The 15,000-nt window shown below is 45.7% G+C and overlaps 2 protein-coding genes across 3 annotated transcripts in view; both read right to left on the minus strand.

Annotated features, from left to right (window-relative positions):
• The window catches only part of LOC123501716 (zinc finger protein 208-like), a 4,238-nt gene extending 438 nt beyond the window's left edge, over positions 1-3,800 (minus strand). The window contains exons 1-5 of the mRNA XM_045250722.1: positions 3,722-3,800; positions 1,926-2,394; positions 1,157-1,580; positions 782-1,065; positions 1-673 (exon numbers count right to left, since the gene is read on the minus strand). The exon at positions 1-673 is cut by the window's left edge and continues 438 nt beyond it. Of these exons, the coding sequence (XP_045106657.1) occupies positions 1-673; positions 782-1,065; positions 1,157-1,580; positions 1,926-2,394; positions 3,722-3,800 (1,929 nt within the window). The remainder of the gene's footprint in view (positions 674-781; positions 1,066-1,156; positions 1,581-1,925; positions 2,395-3,721) is intronic.
• The window catches only part of LOC123501396 (protein O-linked-mannose beta-1,2-N-acetylglucosaminyltransferase 1-like), a 313,371-nt gene that overhangs the window by 188,251 nt on the left and 110,120 nt on the right, over positions 1-15,000 (minus strand). The gene's annotated exons all lie outside the window — the stretch shown is intronic.

Raw genomic sequence — 15,000 nt, forward strand, 5'->3', positions numbered from 1 at the left:
TGTGGCGTAGTAACACTGTGTGGCGCTGTGTGGCGTAGTAACATTGTGTGGCGCTGTGTAGCGTAGTAACACTGTGTGGCGCTGTGTGGCGTAGTAACACTGTGTGGCGCTGTGTGGTGTAGTAACACTGTGTGGCGTAGTAACACTGTGTGGCGTAGTAACACTGTGTGGCGCTGTGTGGCTTAGTAACACTGTGTGGCGCTGTGTGGCGTAGTAACACTGTGTGGCGCTTTGTGGCGTAGTAACACTGTGTGGTGCTGTGTGGCGTAGTAACACTGTGTGGCGTTGTGTGGCGTAGTAACACTGTGTGGCGCTGTGTGGCTTAGTAACACTGTGTGGCGCTGTGTGGCGTAGTAACACTGTGTGGCGCTTTGTGGCGTAGTAACACTGTGTGGCGCTGTGTGGCGTAGTAACACTGTGTGGCGCTTTGTTGTGTAGTAACACTGTGTGGCGCCGTGTGGCGCGGTAACACTGTGTGACGCTGTGTTGGGTGGTAACTGTATGGCGCTTTGTGGCGCGGTAACACTGTGTGCCTCTGTGTGGGGGTAACACTGTGTGGTGCTGTGTTGCGTAGTAACACTGTCTGGCGCTGTATAGCGCGGTAACACTGTGTGGCGCAGTTTGGCACGGTAACACTGTGTGGCTCTGTGTGGCGCGGTAACACTGTGTGGCGCTGTGTGGCGCGGTAACACTGTGTGGCGCAGTAATACACTGTGGCTGGATTCAAACCCGTGCGCTTGGAGACCCCTCGGACCCCAAAGCACGCATGATTCCACTGTACCTCGGCGGGCTAACACTGTGTGGCACAGTAACACGGTGTGGCGCTGTGTGGCGCGGTAACACTATGTGGCGGTGTGTGGGCGGTAAAACTGTGTGGCGCTGTGTGGGGCGATAACACTGTGTGGCGCTGTGTGGGACGATAACACTGTGTGGCACTGTGTGGGGCAGTAACACTGTGTGGCCCGGTAACAATGTGTGGCGCTGTGTGGCACAGTAACACTGTGTGGCGCTGTGTGTGGCAGCAGCACTGTGTGGCGCTGTTTGGGGCAATGACGCTGTGTGGCGCTGTGTGGAGTGGTAACACTGTGACGCGGTAACACTATGTGACGCTGTGTGGTGCAGTAACACTGTGTGGCGCTGTGTGGCGCGGTAACACTGTGTGGCTCTGTGTGTGGCGATAACACTGTGTGGCGCTGTGTGGGGCGTAACACTGTGTGGTGAGGCAACACTGTGTGGCGCGGTAACACTGTGGCTCTGTGTGGCGGTAATACACTGTGGCTCTGTGTGGCGGTAACACTGTGGCGCTGTGTGGCGCGGTGTGGGGCTTTAACACTGTGTGGCGCTGTGTCGGGTGGTAACACTGTGTGGCGCTGTGTGGGGCGGTAACACTGTGTGGCGCTGTGTGGGGCGCTAATGCTGTGTGGCGCGGTGACACTGTGTGGAGCTGTGTGGGGCAGTAACACTGTGTGGCGCTGTAAAACGGTGGCGCTGTGTAGCGCTGTAAAACTGTGTGGCGCTGTGTGGGACAGTAACACTGTGTGGCGCGGTAATAAGGTGTGGTGCTGTTTGGTGTGGTAACACTGTGTGGCGCTGTGTGGTGCGGTAACACTGTGTGCCACTGTGAGGCGCGGTATCAGTGTGTGCCGCGGTGTGGCTCGGTAACACTGTGCCGCTGTTTAGCGCGATAACATTGTGTCGCGCTGTGTGGTGCGATAACACTGTGCCGCTGTTTGACGCGGTAACACTGTGTGGCGCTATGTGGCGTGGTAACACTGTGTGGCGCTATAATGCGAGGTAACACTATGTGATGTTGTACGGCGCGGTAACACTGTGTGTCGTTGTGTGGCGCGGTAACACTATGTGGCGTGGTTTTGTGCGATAACACAGTGTGCCGCTGTGTGGCGTGGTAACACTGTGTGGTCTACGGCACGGTAACACTGTGTGGCGTTGTGTGGCACAGTAACGGTGTTCTGCTGTGTGGCGCTGTGTGGCGCGATAACACTGTGTGGCGTTGTGTGGCGCCGTAACACTGTGTGGTGTTGTGTGGCGTGGTAATACTGTGTGGCGCTGTGTGGCGCAGTAACACTTTGTCGGGTTGTGTGACGCGGTAATACTGTGTGGTGTTGGTTGTGTGGCGCAGAAACACTGTGTGGCGCTGTGTGGCGCGGTAACACTTTGTGTCGTTGTGTGGCGCGGTAACACTGTGTGTTGTGCGGCGCGGTAACACTGTGTGGCGCTGTGTGGTGCGATAACACTTTGTGGCGTTGTGTGGCGCGGTAACACTGTGTGGCGCTGTGTGGCGCGTTAACACTTTGTGGCGTTGTGTGGCGCGGTAACACTGTGTGGCGCTGTGTGGCGCGATAACACTTTGTGGCGTTGTGTGGCGCGGTAACACTGTGTGGTATTGTGTGGCGCGTTAACACTGTGTGGCGCTGTGTGGCGCGGTAACACTGTGTGGTATTGTGTGGCGCGTTAACACTGTGTGGCGCTGTGTGGCGCGGTAACACTTTGTGGCGTTGTGTGGCGCGGTAAGACTGTGTGGCGCGGTAATACTGTCTGCTGCTGTTTGGTGCCTAAACACTGTCTGGAGCGGCAAGACTATACAGGGCCAGTGTTGACTCAGACCTCAGTGATTCCCTCTGACGTGCTGCCATGCAGTGTTAATAAATAACGCCACATGAGGCCAAGGTTCCCTCCGTGACTGCCGCCACCTTCTCTAACTTGAAACAGAAAATTTGACGAAGATAGTAAACAAGTGAGAGAGAGAGAGAGAGAGAGAGAGAGAGAGAGAGAGAGAGAGAGAGAGAGAGAGAGAGAGAGAGAGAGAGAGAGAGAGAGAGAGACCATAATTTTCTCCAGTAAACTCTCTGCCTGCTTCTGTATTTCCACTTCGCTATGGCGTACACTGTTTCATGAGGATGTTTAAACACTTTTCCTCTGTCTTTGCTTGTCGCCTTTGTCTTTGTGTGGTCCCGCCACCTCAGAGGACCTTATTCTATATTGTATTTTTTCTATAGCTTTCAGGCGCTCTTCCTTCATGATATATATATATATATATATATATATATATATATATATATATATATATATATATATATATATATATATATATATATATATATATATGGTAACCCTGTTTGGCGCGATGAACAAAGTTTTGTCGGCAAATTAACTTCCTTTTACCGTCTCTCTCTCTCTCTCTCTCTCTCTCTCTCTCTCTCTCTCTCTCTCTCTCTCTCTCTCTCTCTCTCTCTCTCTCTCTTTCCTATGCCTCTCCAAAGCCACGAATGTTTAATGACAAGTAAATTTTCAGTTTTTCAAAAGTTTTCTTTTAAATAACAATATAGAAATTTTGTTAACCTTTCCCCAGAACCGCAAGACAACAGAAATAAAAAGCAATGGAATTTCATGAAGTCTACTTAGGCTGGTGTCTTAAATTGTTAAAGCATTAATACAACCAGAAACAAACGAAAAAAAATAATATGAAGACTAGAAAAAGCGTACGGAAAGAAATGAGAGAGTGTAGAGAAAGATGAAGATAAGTGGAAGGAAATGGAGAAAAGAAGAAATAGAGAGTTATAACAAGTGAAAAGAAATTAATGAAGAGGAGGAGAGATGCGAGAGAAGGAAGAAAGGGAAGAGGGCGATAAGAGGAAGAAATGAAGGAGAGATAAGAGAGGAACAGAAGGTTAACAACGACGCTTGGTGGCCGTGACAACACCTGGCTTCATCCAGGAGCGCCCGGCAATGTCACGGAGGCAAAGTGCAACAAAACTCTGCACTGAATTGTGTAACTCCATTCTGCAGAACCTGTCTTTTAAAATAAGTCGGAAAACTACCACCACCACCACTACCACCACCACCACCACCACCATCACTTTTTCAGTTCTTCTGGAGTGATTGGAGTCTTTCAAAGTTATTACACAGCGAATATTGGTGCGTCATAACACTACACTACAAAGACCACGACATTTATGTACTCTTATCAAAGCACTCTTCAGAAGTATAGGAAGTACTAAAATATTCAAAATACTCTTTCCTTCTCTCACTGTTATTTCGCTACCAGTCACGTCTGTCACCAATACTGAACTAAACTCGTGCACAACATTAGACTATAATACCATAACATTTCCATATTCTCATAGTAGCTTTTCAGAAATGGAACGCATGCTTCGCTCTCTTGCGGCAAATGACTCTTTTTTTTTTTCTTATGTAAGAGGGCATATATGTGAAGCTAGTCCATACACGGCCAGATAGACACCTGTATAAGAGTCAGCAGCGGGGAGGCGGGGGTGACAAAAACCAGCGGAGACGACTCAGAACAGAACTTGTTTTAGTTAGAGACGAAATGTGAAGTTTCCAGCTCAGATGAAGGAAGGATATTGTGAGGAGAGGGCGACAGTTAAGTGCCTTTGAAGATCGGAATTGGAGATCAGAATTCGGGCGTTTCATGGTTTTCCTGTATGAACTGTCTACTTCCTGATGGTTGGACGTGTACGAGACGACGTGCAAAAGTGCAGGATGGCACCATAAAGGCATGGGTGGAGGAGACGATAAGTTAAGCTTAGAAGAACGTTGACCAATAAGATGATAAAGAGTGACATGACAGAATACTCTCTCTTGCTATTATTCTTTAATGATCTTCTAACTCAAACTACTCTGTCCACACTCTTTATGCAAATGTTAACCAGTATTATTAATTGTTCATGTCTTTTAGCAGGTAAGCTTGAACTCCTTGCCTGCCTCCCTATATGATTTTCGACTCTATGATTGAGGTTGTTTCAAAGTGGAGGGTTTCAAGACTGTTCTCCATCTAATATTAGACTCACTTTTAGAAATTACTGTTTAGGAACTGGCACTGTTTACTACTACTACTACTACTACTACTACTACTACTACTACTACTACTACTACTACTACTACTACTACTACTACTACTACTACTACTACTACTACTACTACTACTACTACTACTACTACTACTACTACTACACTACTACTACTACTACTACTATTACTACTACTACTACTACCACCACCACTACTACTACTACTACTACTACTACACCACTACTACTACTACTACTACTACTACTACTACTACTACTACTACTACTATTACTGGTGGGTGGGTGGTGTAAAGAAACTCAGGGAGAGCCACCCACCCACCAATTTGTTCTACATTATTACACTACTATTATTACTACTACTACTACTACTACTACTACTACTACTGCTGCTGCTGCTACTACTACTACTACTACTACTACTACTACTACTACTACTACTACTACTACTACTACTACTACTACTACCACCACCACCGTCACGTGCTGGCCTCCACGTGGTATCTGTTTGTCAACACGTGAGGTGCGCGCTGATTGGCTGCCTGCGGGAAGAGGGCGGGCCTGCACTCTCACCTGCCGCCTGATTGGCCAGCGCCTTAAAGCGAGAGTGGAGGTTTCGAGGCGCCCGCTGGAAGGAGAGAGAGAGAGAGAGAGAGAGAGAGAGAGAGAGAGAGAGAGAGAGAGAGAGAGAGAGAGAAGGAAGATCACAAGAGAAAAGTGAATTAGTGAGAAATGGATGGAAATAATGGAAAGAAGAAATGAAAAAAATAAAGATACTCTCTCTCTCTCTCTCTCTCTCTCTCTCTCTCTCTCTCTCTCTCTCTCTGCCTAGAAAGTTCCTGGTGTTTTCAAGGTCATTTGTATGAATGTGGTGATAGTTTAGCAACCTCTACTGGAAGTTACTGTGGTTTTTAAGTATATTCTCGTAACTAGTGATTGTTTAACAGGCTCTGCAGGAAATAATGGGAGATTTCAAGAGTATGTTCATGTGTCTTGTAATAGTTCAACTTATAGACTGGTGTGGAAGTTACTGACATTTGGAGGTGTTTTCTGGATTCAAGGGAAAGACTATCAAGGTTCAGAGGAAATTATTGGAGTTGTCAGAAGTGTTTCCATGATTCTAATTAAGTAACAGCGTATATAACACACTCTAATGGAAGTCAGTGGAGGCATGATGTGTGAGGCTTTCCAGGCTGCCGTAGAAGCTGGTGGTGTTTTGAAGTGTTTCCACGGTTGCAGTAATACTTTAACCCCTTCAGTACCATGACGCGTTTTCATATTTATTCTGGTTACTATTTGGTGATTTTTATACAACTTCAAATACTCATGTAGGGCTTAAAATAGTGAAGACTGTGGCCATTAATCTTCTGACCTCCAAAGACCCTTCCTAATGTCAATAAAATGGTCTAATCGTACACAAATCTCAAGGTATAAATGTGTCTCAGTATTGAAGGGGTTAACAAGTTGCGCTGAAAGCTATTAAGCTATTCTAGAGTGATTTCACGAGTCTTGCGATAAAATAACACCTCACAGCGATGTAAACCCAAGCAAGTACCTCCACGGCCTGACAACAGTACAACAGTCAGTCAGTCATCATCTCCACGGCCTCTCATAACAGTCATCACCGCGGCCATGGTGAAGACCTAGGCAGGGTGCAAGACTGGTGAGGGCAGGACGGTGGAGGCAGGACAAGACAACACTGTCGCACTGTGGTGGAGGCAGGACAAGACAACACTGTCGCACTGTGGTGGAGGCAGGACAAGACAACACTGCCGCACTGTGGTGGAGGCAGGACAAGACAACACTGCCGCACTGTGGTGGAGGCAGGACACAACACTGCCGCACTGTGGTGGAGGCAGGACTGTGGTGGAGTCAGGACAAGACAACACTGCCGCACTGTGGTGGAGGCAGGACGCCGCACTGTGGTGGAGGCAGGACAACTGTGGTGGAGGCAGGACAAGGCAACACTGTCGCACTGTGGTGGAGGCAGGACAAGACAATACTGTCGCACTGTGGTGGAGGCAGGACAAGGCAACACTGTCGCACTGTGGTGGAGGCAGGACAAGGCAACACTGTCGCACTGCCTTGTCGCTGGACAGAGTGTACTGAGCACCACGGTACACCAGTGGCTCCTTGTCGCTGCTACTACTTTTAACTTTTCGGTAGTTTTTCAGACATTAGTGTATTGTCGCGCCAAGGATGACTGATTAGGAATAATGGCAGGAATATTTCACGTGTTCCTCTCGTTTCAGACTGATGATACAAAAACAAAAGTGACAAGTTTCTATTCTAATCATATAATAAAGCTATTCGGTCATAAGAAATGTTAAATAGGTGTTCAATGTATAATAAAGCAAAATGGCACGTCTCCAACCCGTGAGGCGCGAGTTAAGTCAGCGTGTAATGTACAAATCCACAATGATCTCACTTTAAATGATTTCTCAGACGACACACATTGTTTTCGTAGTGTGGACTCTTCTACCCACTGGCCGCGTCACGTACCCACCCTTCCATGCACTCCATTATTCACTTACAAACACTCCACGCACCCTGAGGTACACCATTCACGCAGACTGACCCTCACTCCTGCACTGTAATATAAGCATACAAACACGAACACCATAACAAAGCAAGCTGTGGTGCAGTGGAACCATGCGTGCTTTGGGGTCCAAGGGGTCTCCAAGCGCACGGGTTCGAATCCTGTCCACGGTCGGAGCGTAGGTAGGGCTTCCTCACTCGGGGCAATGGTTTCCTAGCGGATGGGGTTTTAGATAGGAGGTACACCAAAAAGTATCCCATTTAGCCCAGAAATTCCCGTAAAAAGCCCACATGGTATAAATAAAAACACAAAAAGAAAACAAGATGCCTTCCCATTTCCACCAATCATCCCCAACCAAACAATTGACTAATCTTTCAAATCTCCACATTAATTAGTCACTGAGTGTATTTCACCCAGCTACCACTCTATTTCAGAACCAATTCCTTCAAACACCGCCCCTCCCGCATTCCTACTCTGTCCTGATTACTGAGTCTGGGGAATTTGCATTAGCTACCATTGTTACGTCCCGAAAAATACTCAATAACCGTATTAGATCCACCCCTCAATCTACGTCTGAGGAATGTACATTTAGAACCGTCAACCTCCTTCCCTAGAGAATACTTTTCATCCCTTTGAGTCGTTCGCACCACACTGAGATGAAGGGAATCGCTACTCTGAGAACCAGACGTGTAATGAAAGGCGGAGAGATACAGGCATTAAACTAACGGGAAGAACACAACTAATATAGAAGACAAACACACACACACACACACACACACACACACACACAAAATAAATAAATAAATAAACGGATAGAATAATGAGACTAGTGGCAAATGGAACCAGGGCTGGACTTCAGTTTTCTCTCTCTCTCTCTCTCTCTCTCTCCGGCCCTGATTAAGCGACATAATGGGTCAAAAGAAAAAAAAAAGCGGCATTCACACAACTTCTGTACTGTTCCAGAAAATGAAAATCCCTAGGCCTCCTTGCACCTACGATATCCTTTTCACTCCTAGGCCTACCTGCGCTGCCACACACACACACACACACACACACACACACACACACACACACACACACACACACACACACACACACACACACACACACACAAAAAAAAAAAAGTCCGATTTTAAAAAGAAAATAAGATTCGTTCACAAAACACACACACACACACACACACACACACACACACACACACACACACACACACACACACACACACACACACGTCCGGTAGCTCAGTGGTTAGAGCGCTGGCTTCACAAGCCAGAGGACCGGGGTTCGATTCCCTGGCCGGGTGGAGATATTTGGGTGTCTCCTTTCACGTGTAGCCCCTGTTCACCTAGCAGTGAGTAGGTACGGGATGTAAATCGAGGAGTTGTGACCTTGTTGTCCCGGTGTGTGGTGTGTGCCTGGTCTCAGGCCTATCCGAAGATCGGAAATAATGAGCTCTGAGCTCGCTCCGTAGGGTAACGTCTGGCTGTCTCGTCAGAGACTGCAGCAGATCAAACAGTGAAACACACACATACTTACACACACACACACACACACACACACACACACACACACACACCACTATATAGAATCCAATTTGCAAAGAAGCTGGCAAGATATGAGCACACAAGTAAAGGGTGGCCGGGGTGACTGGAGCAGAGGAACAGTGCGGGTAATGAGAGCGTTAGCGGCGAGTCAATAGAGAGGTTTAAGAGGCGAGATCAATGCACGAAGAGGGATTCAAGGGAGGCAGGTCTTATACTACAGGGCCCGCCACGTGTAGGCCTCTGGTAGCTTCCTGCAGCTCGTTGTCTCCTGTATAGAGGCCATGCAGACCACATCACCACCACCACCACCACCACTACCACCACAACTACTACCACCACCACCACCACCATCACCACCACAACCACCACCACAACCAACACCACTACCACCACCACCACCACCATCACCAACACAACCTTCACCACAACCAACACCACTACCACCACCACCACCACCACCACCTCTCACCTCTCTCCACCGCCACCTCCTGCCGGCCAGCACCTTTGCCTCACCTGCAACAAACAAACACACACGTTACACAAAAATATAGTCTTTAATCAACAACAAGAAAAAAATAACAACAGCAATAACAACAACAATAATAATAATAATAATAATAATAATAATAATAATAATAATAATAATAAAAAAATAATAAAAAAAACAACAACAATAAAAATTAATCATCAATAAAAACACAAACTCAAAAAAATGTAAAACAAAAGCAAAAGTAAGAGAGAGAGAGAGAGAGAGAGAGAGAGAGAGAGAGAGAGAGAGAGAGAGAGAGAGAGAGAGAGAGAGAGAGAGAGAGAGAGAGAGAGAGAGCTGTGGGATTTGTTCAATTAAAGAGGATTTTGTACCAGCGGTGCATAGAAATGGTACGCCATCCCCTATCATCCTGGGAGAGAGGGAGAGGGAGAGAGGGAGAGGGAGAGGGAGAGGAAGAGCCGGAACAAAAAAGAGGAGAAAGAGAGAGAGTGAAATATATATATAAAAAGAAAGAGAACATAGAATTGGATATAAAAAAAAGCTTGGAGAGGGGAAGGAAGGGAGAGAGAGAGAGAGAGAGAGAGAGAGAGAGAGAGAGAGAGAGAAAAGGTCACGTGTATTTATTTCGCCTTCTTTTTTAACCTTTAACCTCAAATGTGACCTTTCGTGCTTATTATTCTTATTAATAAAGTGCACCTCTCTCTCTCTCTCTCTCTCTCTCTCTCTCTCTCTCTCTCTCAATTACCTGCCTGTCTCCTTTGTCTCTCACACAAGGAACATTTCATTTCTCTCTTTCTCTCTTTCTCCCTCCTTCCTCCTAACCTTCCCCTCCCTCCCTCTCTATCCTCTCTCTCTCTCTCTCTCTAACTTTCTTTCGTCCCTTTCACTTTCTCGCAAACTCGCTTTCCTTTCTCTTCTTTCTTCTTTTCCTTTTTCCTTCACTACCTTCCTTCTTCCTTCCCTTCCTCCTCTTCTTCCTTTTTTTTCTATCTTTTTTTTTCTTCTTTCTTTCCTTCCACCATTTGCTTTCTTTCCTCCCTTCCATCCATCATTCCTCGCCACTATTTCATCTTCCTTTCCTTTTTTTTTTTTCCATTTCATTCCTCCAGCTTTCTTCTTCTCTCCCTCCTCTTCCCTCTTGCCTTCCCTCCCTCCTCTCCTCTTCCTCCTCCCTTCCCTCCCTCCTTTTCTCCATTCCTTATTCCCTCCCGTTCATCATCTTCCCTCTCCTCCTTCCTTTCCTCTGCCCTCCCTCACAAGACCAAAAAAGTGAAGAGAGAGAGAGAGAGAGAGAGAGAGAGAGAGAGAGAGAGAGAGAGAGAGAGAGAGAGGAAGGAATGTGTGTTGAGTCTGTCGATTTCATTTCGCTCAAAAGTTGGTAAATATTCTATTGTGCGAATCTGCCTAAGTTACCCCTGCGAGAGAGAGAGAGAGAGAGAGAGAGAGAGAGAGAGAGAGAGAGAGAGAGAGAGAGAGAGAGAGAGAGAGAGAATTATTGTGCATGTCATCCTCGTTTTTCTCTCTTTCTTTATTGCTTCGTATTTTGAGAGCCTTTCAATGCACTTGTTTATTCTGGCTGTCCATCTGTTCGTCTGTCTGTCTGTGTGTATGTCTGTCTGTCTGTCTGTCTGTCTGCATGTATGTATGTACGTGCGTATGAATGTGTCGTTCTTCTCAACACGTTTTTCCTTTATTTCATTTCTTTAATTCATTTTTTTTCTATTTCCTGGTGATATTTAGTTTCCCAACCGACAACATCGTCATCCTTGTCATCATCCACTAATATTCCCCCAGTGGCTTGGAGGAGGAGGAGGAGGAAAGAATATAAAGGAATACAAAGGAAAGAACAGACAGCAGCAACCCTACTGGCACTAACGAGGCTGTCTGTGTGTCTATTCTACCACCACGCATTGTACCAGTTAAAGGCTGAAGGACACCACGGCTCAGGGAGGGGAAACAAAAACAGCACAGGAAGAGAGAGAGGTCAAAGATGTGATAGGAAAGATTGAAAGAGAAAAGAGGAGGAGGAAAAGGAGGAAATAGAGGAGGAGATACAAAGGAATACAAAGGAAGACAAACAGCAACAGATCCTGAGGTCCTTACTTAGCTGGTTGTTTAAACTACTACTTAACTACCAGTGATAGAGACAGGACAACAAAGCAAGAGGAGGAGGAGGAGGAGGAGGAGGAGGAGGAGGAGGAGGAGGAGGAGGAGGAGGAGGAGGAGGAGGAGGAGGAGGTGGTGGTGGTGGTGGAGGAGGAGACAGCAACAGCCCTCCCGGGATTAATGAAGCTGACAGTGTGATTATGCTACCACTGCAGATTCTGAGTCAAAAGCAAAAGGATAACACGCTTGAAGGAAAGAAAATAAGAAAGGACAGACAGACAGAGAGCAGCTCAAAGGAAAGGTTGAAAGAGAAATGCTACTATCTGGTATACTTAGAAAAAAAAGAGAAAAACTTAACGCAGACGCAAAGTTTTATTTGAGCGGTTGATATGAGGTGCTTCTACAACCTCTGTGTAAATGCTTCTGTCGTGTGACTATCCAAGAGAGTTCCAAGCATTTATTACTCTGCTAAAGATATAATGTTAAGCTGAATGTGATCTGAGGCGTTTACCTATATATAATCTTAACGCCTCTATTTCTATACGTGTTGGTTCAGTCAATGATGAGATAGCTGTGCATGTGTAAGTCATCAAAACCACGAAACAAACATTTTCAAGAGGTCAATCAAATCCCCTCCCATCCGTCGCCTCTCAAGACTAAACAAGTAGAGCTCCCTCAAGCGTTCCTCTTAAAGCTTGTTTTGGCAGTGGTGGGATTATCTTGGTGGCTTTTCTTGGAATTCTCTCCAGTTTGTGTGTATCTTTCTGTAATGGGGTGACCAGAACCAAACACAGTATTCAGATCAAGACGGACAGGTGTATTAATCAGCGTGAGAATTATCCCCTTCTGATTTCAATTCAAAAGTCCAACTAATAAACCCAACCAATTCAATAACTGTTTTGACTACTTCCAACCAGTGGAGGAGGAGGAGGAGGAGGAGGAGGAGGAGGAGGAGGAGGAGGAGGAGGAGGAGGAGGAGGAGGAGGAGGAGGAGGAGGAGGAGGAGGAGGAGGAGGAAAAGGAGGACGAAAAGAGAAGGACGAGGAGGAGGAGGAGGAGAATGGCGATGGCTAAGCAAACACACAGACAGACAGAAAGACAGACAGACAAACAGACAGACAGACAGAACACCATAGTGATCACATACATCCAAGCCTGGCATTCATTCATAAGGCCGCGTTCCTTCACTACACCGCGGAGACGATGATGAGTGGGTCCTGACGGGTGCTTCCCCAGCGACGATGTAAACTCCTTGTTCAACGATCAATACAATCATGAAAACAACCCTAGCTAAAAAAAAAAGAAAAGAAAAAAGGAAACTCCCAATAAAGTGTTGGACTATGCAGGGAATCAATCATACACTAGGTAAGCACCCGATGAAACAGCAAACACTTCCATTACTGTCTGGCAAACTATCACTGAGATCATGAAAACACGCTTCACAACCTTTCAACTTTCTAAAACCTTAAAAATTGTCAATGGAATAAAAAAAAAACTTTAAAATGAAAACTACTTAACCTCTTCAGTACGGGGACGCATTTTCATTTTGAGTTTTTAATACGATTAGACGGTTTTATTTACATTAGAAAGGCTCTATGGAGATAAAAAAAAAATAATGGCTAGAGTCTCCACTATTTTAATCCCCACATAAGTTTCTGAAGCTGTATAAAGTCACCAAATAATAAACAGAATAAATATCGAAACACGTCATTTTACTGTCAAGCTTTCAACAGAGACAAGAAGAGACCCTTGAACGCCACAACGATCAAGGCTTGCTACACTAACCACAACACACCACCAAGACCACCAACTCTCAACTTAACCCCCTTCAGTAACATGACGCGTTTCCACATCCATTCTTCTTACTTCATATTTAGAGATTTTATACAGGTTCAGAATATTATGTAGGGGGATCAAAATAGTGAAAACTGTGGCCATTAATCTTGACCTCCCTAGACCCTTCCTAATGTCAATAAAATGGTCTAATCGTTCACAAATTCCAAGGTAAAAATGTGTCCCAGTATTTGAAGGGTTAAAGACCAGCAGCCTCCACAGCACCTGAGTGAGAGATTAAACACAGGTAAAGGAGAGGAGCTCATAACACACAAACACCCAGGAGAGAAACAGCAAGAACACAGCCACCACACAGAAAACACACAGCCACTACACAGCAACCACACAGCCAGAATACAACAACCACACAGCCAGAATATAGCCAGAATACAGCCAGGAGACACAGAGCCAGCACAGAGCCAGAACACAGCCAGAATACAGCCAAAATACAGCCATCACACAGCCATAACACAGCCAACAGAACACTGACAAAGCACCGACTGCAGGAAACAACCAGCAGGACACAGCCAACAGGACACAGGCAGCAGGACACAGCCAGCAGGACACAGGCAGCAGGACACAGCCAACAAGACACAGGCAGCAGGACACAGCCAGCAGGACACAGCCAGCTTCCCTCCTCTTTTCCTTTTATTTTCAATTTTTTTTCTCTTTTTCCTTCTTATTTTCATTTTTTCCTGTTTTTCCTCATTTTCTACTTTTTTCATAGTTTCCACCTTTTTCTCCATTTTTTCCTCCCCTTTTACTTCTTTTCCTCCTTTTTACCCTTTTCTCCATTTTTTTTCCCTCTCCTCTTTCCCTCTTTCCGCCAGCAGGACACCGCCAGGACAACCAAGAAAGGAGAAAGCAAAGCAGCAAGAACACGGTCTGGAGAATAAGGAAGGGAGAACCAAGAAGGGAGAACACTGAAAGGTGAAGAAAGATAAGCCAAGTAAGAGAAGCAACAGTTAATACAAGCACACGTAAGACGAAGTAATGAGAAAATTTGACACTTTCTCTCTACAATTCTTTCCCTTCAACTAACTATGAATATTTCACTTTTTTTTTTTTTCCTCTTCCTAACTTCATTATTATTATTTTTTTTTTTTTGCATTTTTCTTCTCTCACTTTTCTTCTTTTTTCCACCATTTTTCCTCCAATATATTAATTAATGAGTTGTGTAGTGTGTGTGTGTGTGTGTGTGTGTGTGTGTGTGTGTGTGTGTGTGTGTGTGTGTGTGTGTGTGTGTGTGTGTGTGTGTGTGTGTGTGTGTGTGTGTGTGTGTGTGTGTGTGAGAGAGAGAGAGAGAGAGAGAGAGAGAGAGAGAGAGAGAGAGAGAGAGAGAGAGAGAGACCCAGTTAGGAGCGCAGTTGTTTTGCTACCTTTACTCTATTCCCACTTTTGTTTTCCTGTTTAGAGGCCTCGCAACGAACACACTCACACTCACACACACACACACACACACACACACACACACACACACACACACACACACACACACACACACACACTTACATACAAATTACCTTGCAAATGGAGTTGACAATTAGACTTTAATGGTAACAATAACACCACAATAAACACCTCTCTCTCTCTCTCTCTCTCTCTCTCTCTCTCTCTCTCTCTCTCTCTCTCACACACACA

Source organism: Portunus trituberculatus, chromosome 9 (assembly GCF_017591435.1).
Source record: "Portunus trituberculatus isolate SZX2019 chromosome 9, ASM1759143v1, whole genome shotgun sequence".
Lineage (NCBI taxonomy): Eukaryota > Metazoa > Arthropoda > Malacostraca > Decapoda > Portunidae > Portunus > Portunus trituberculatus.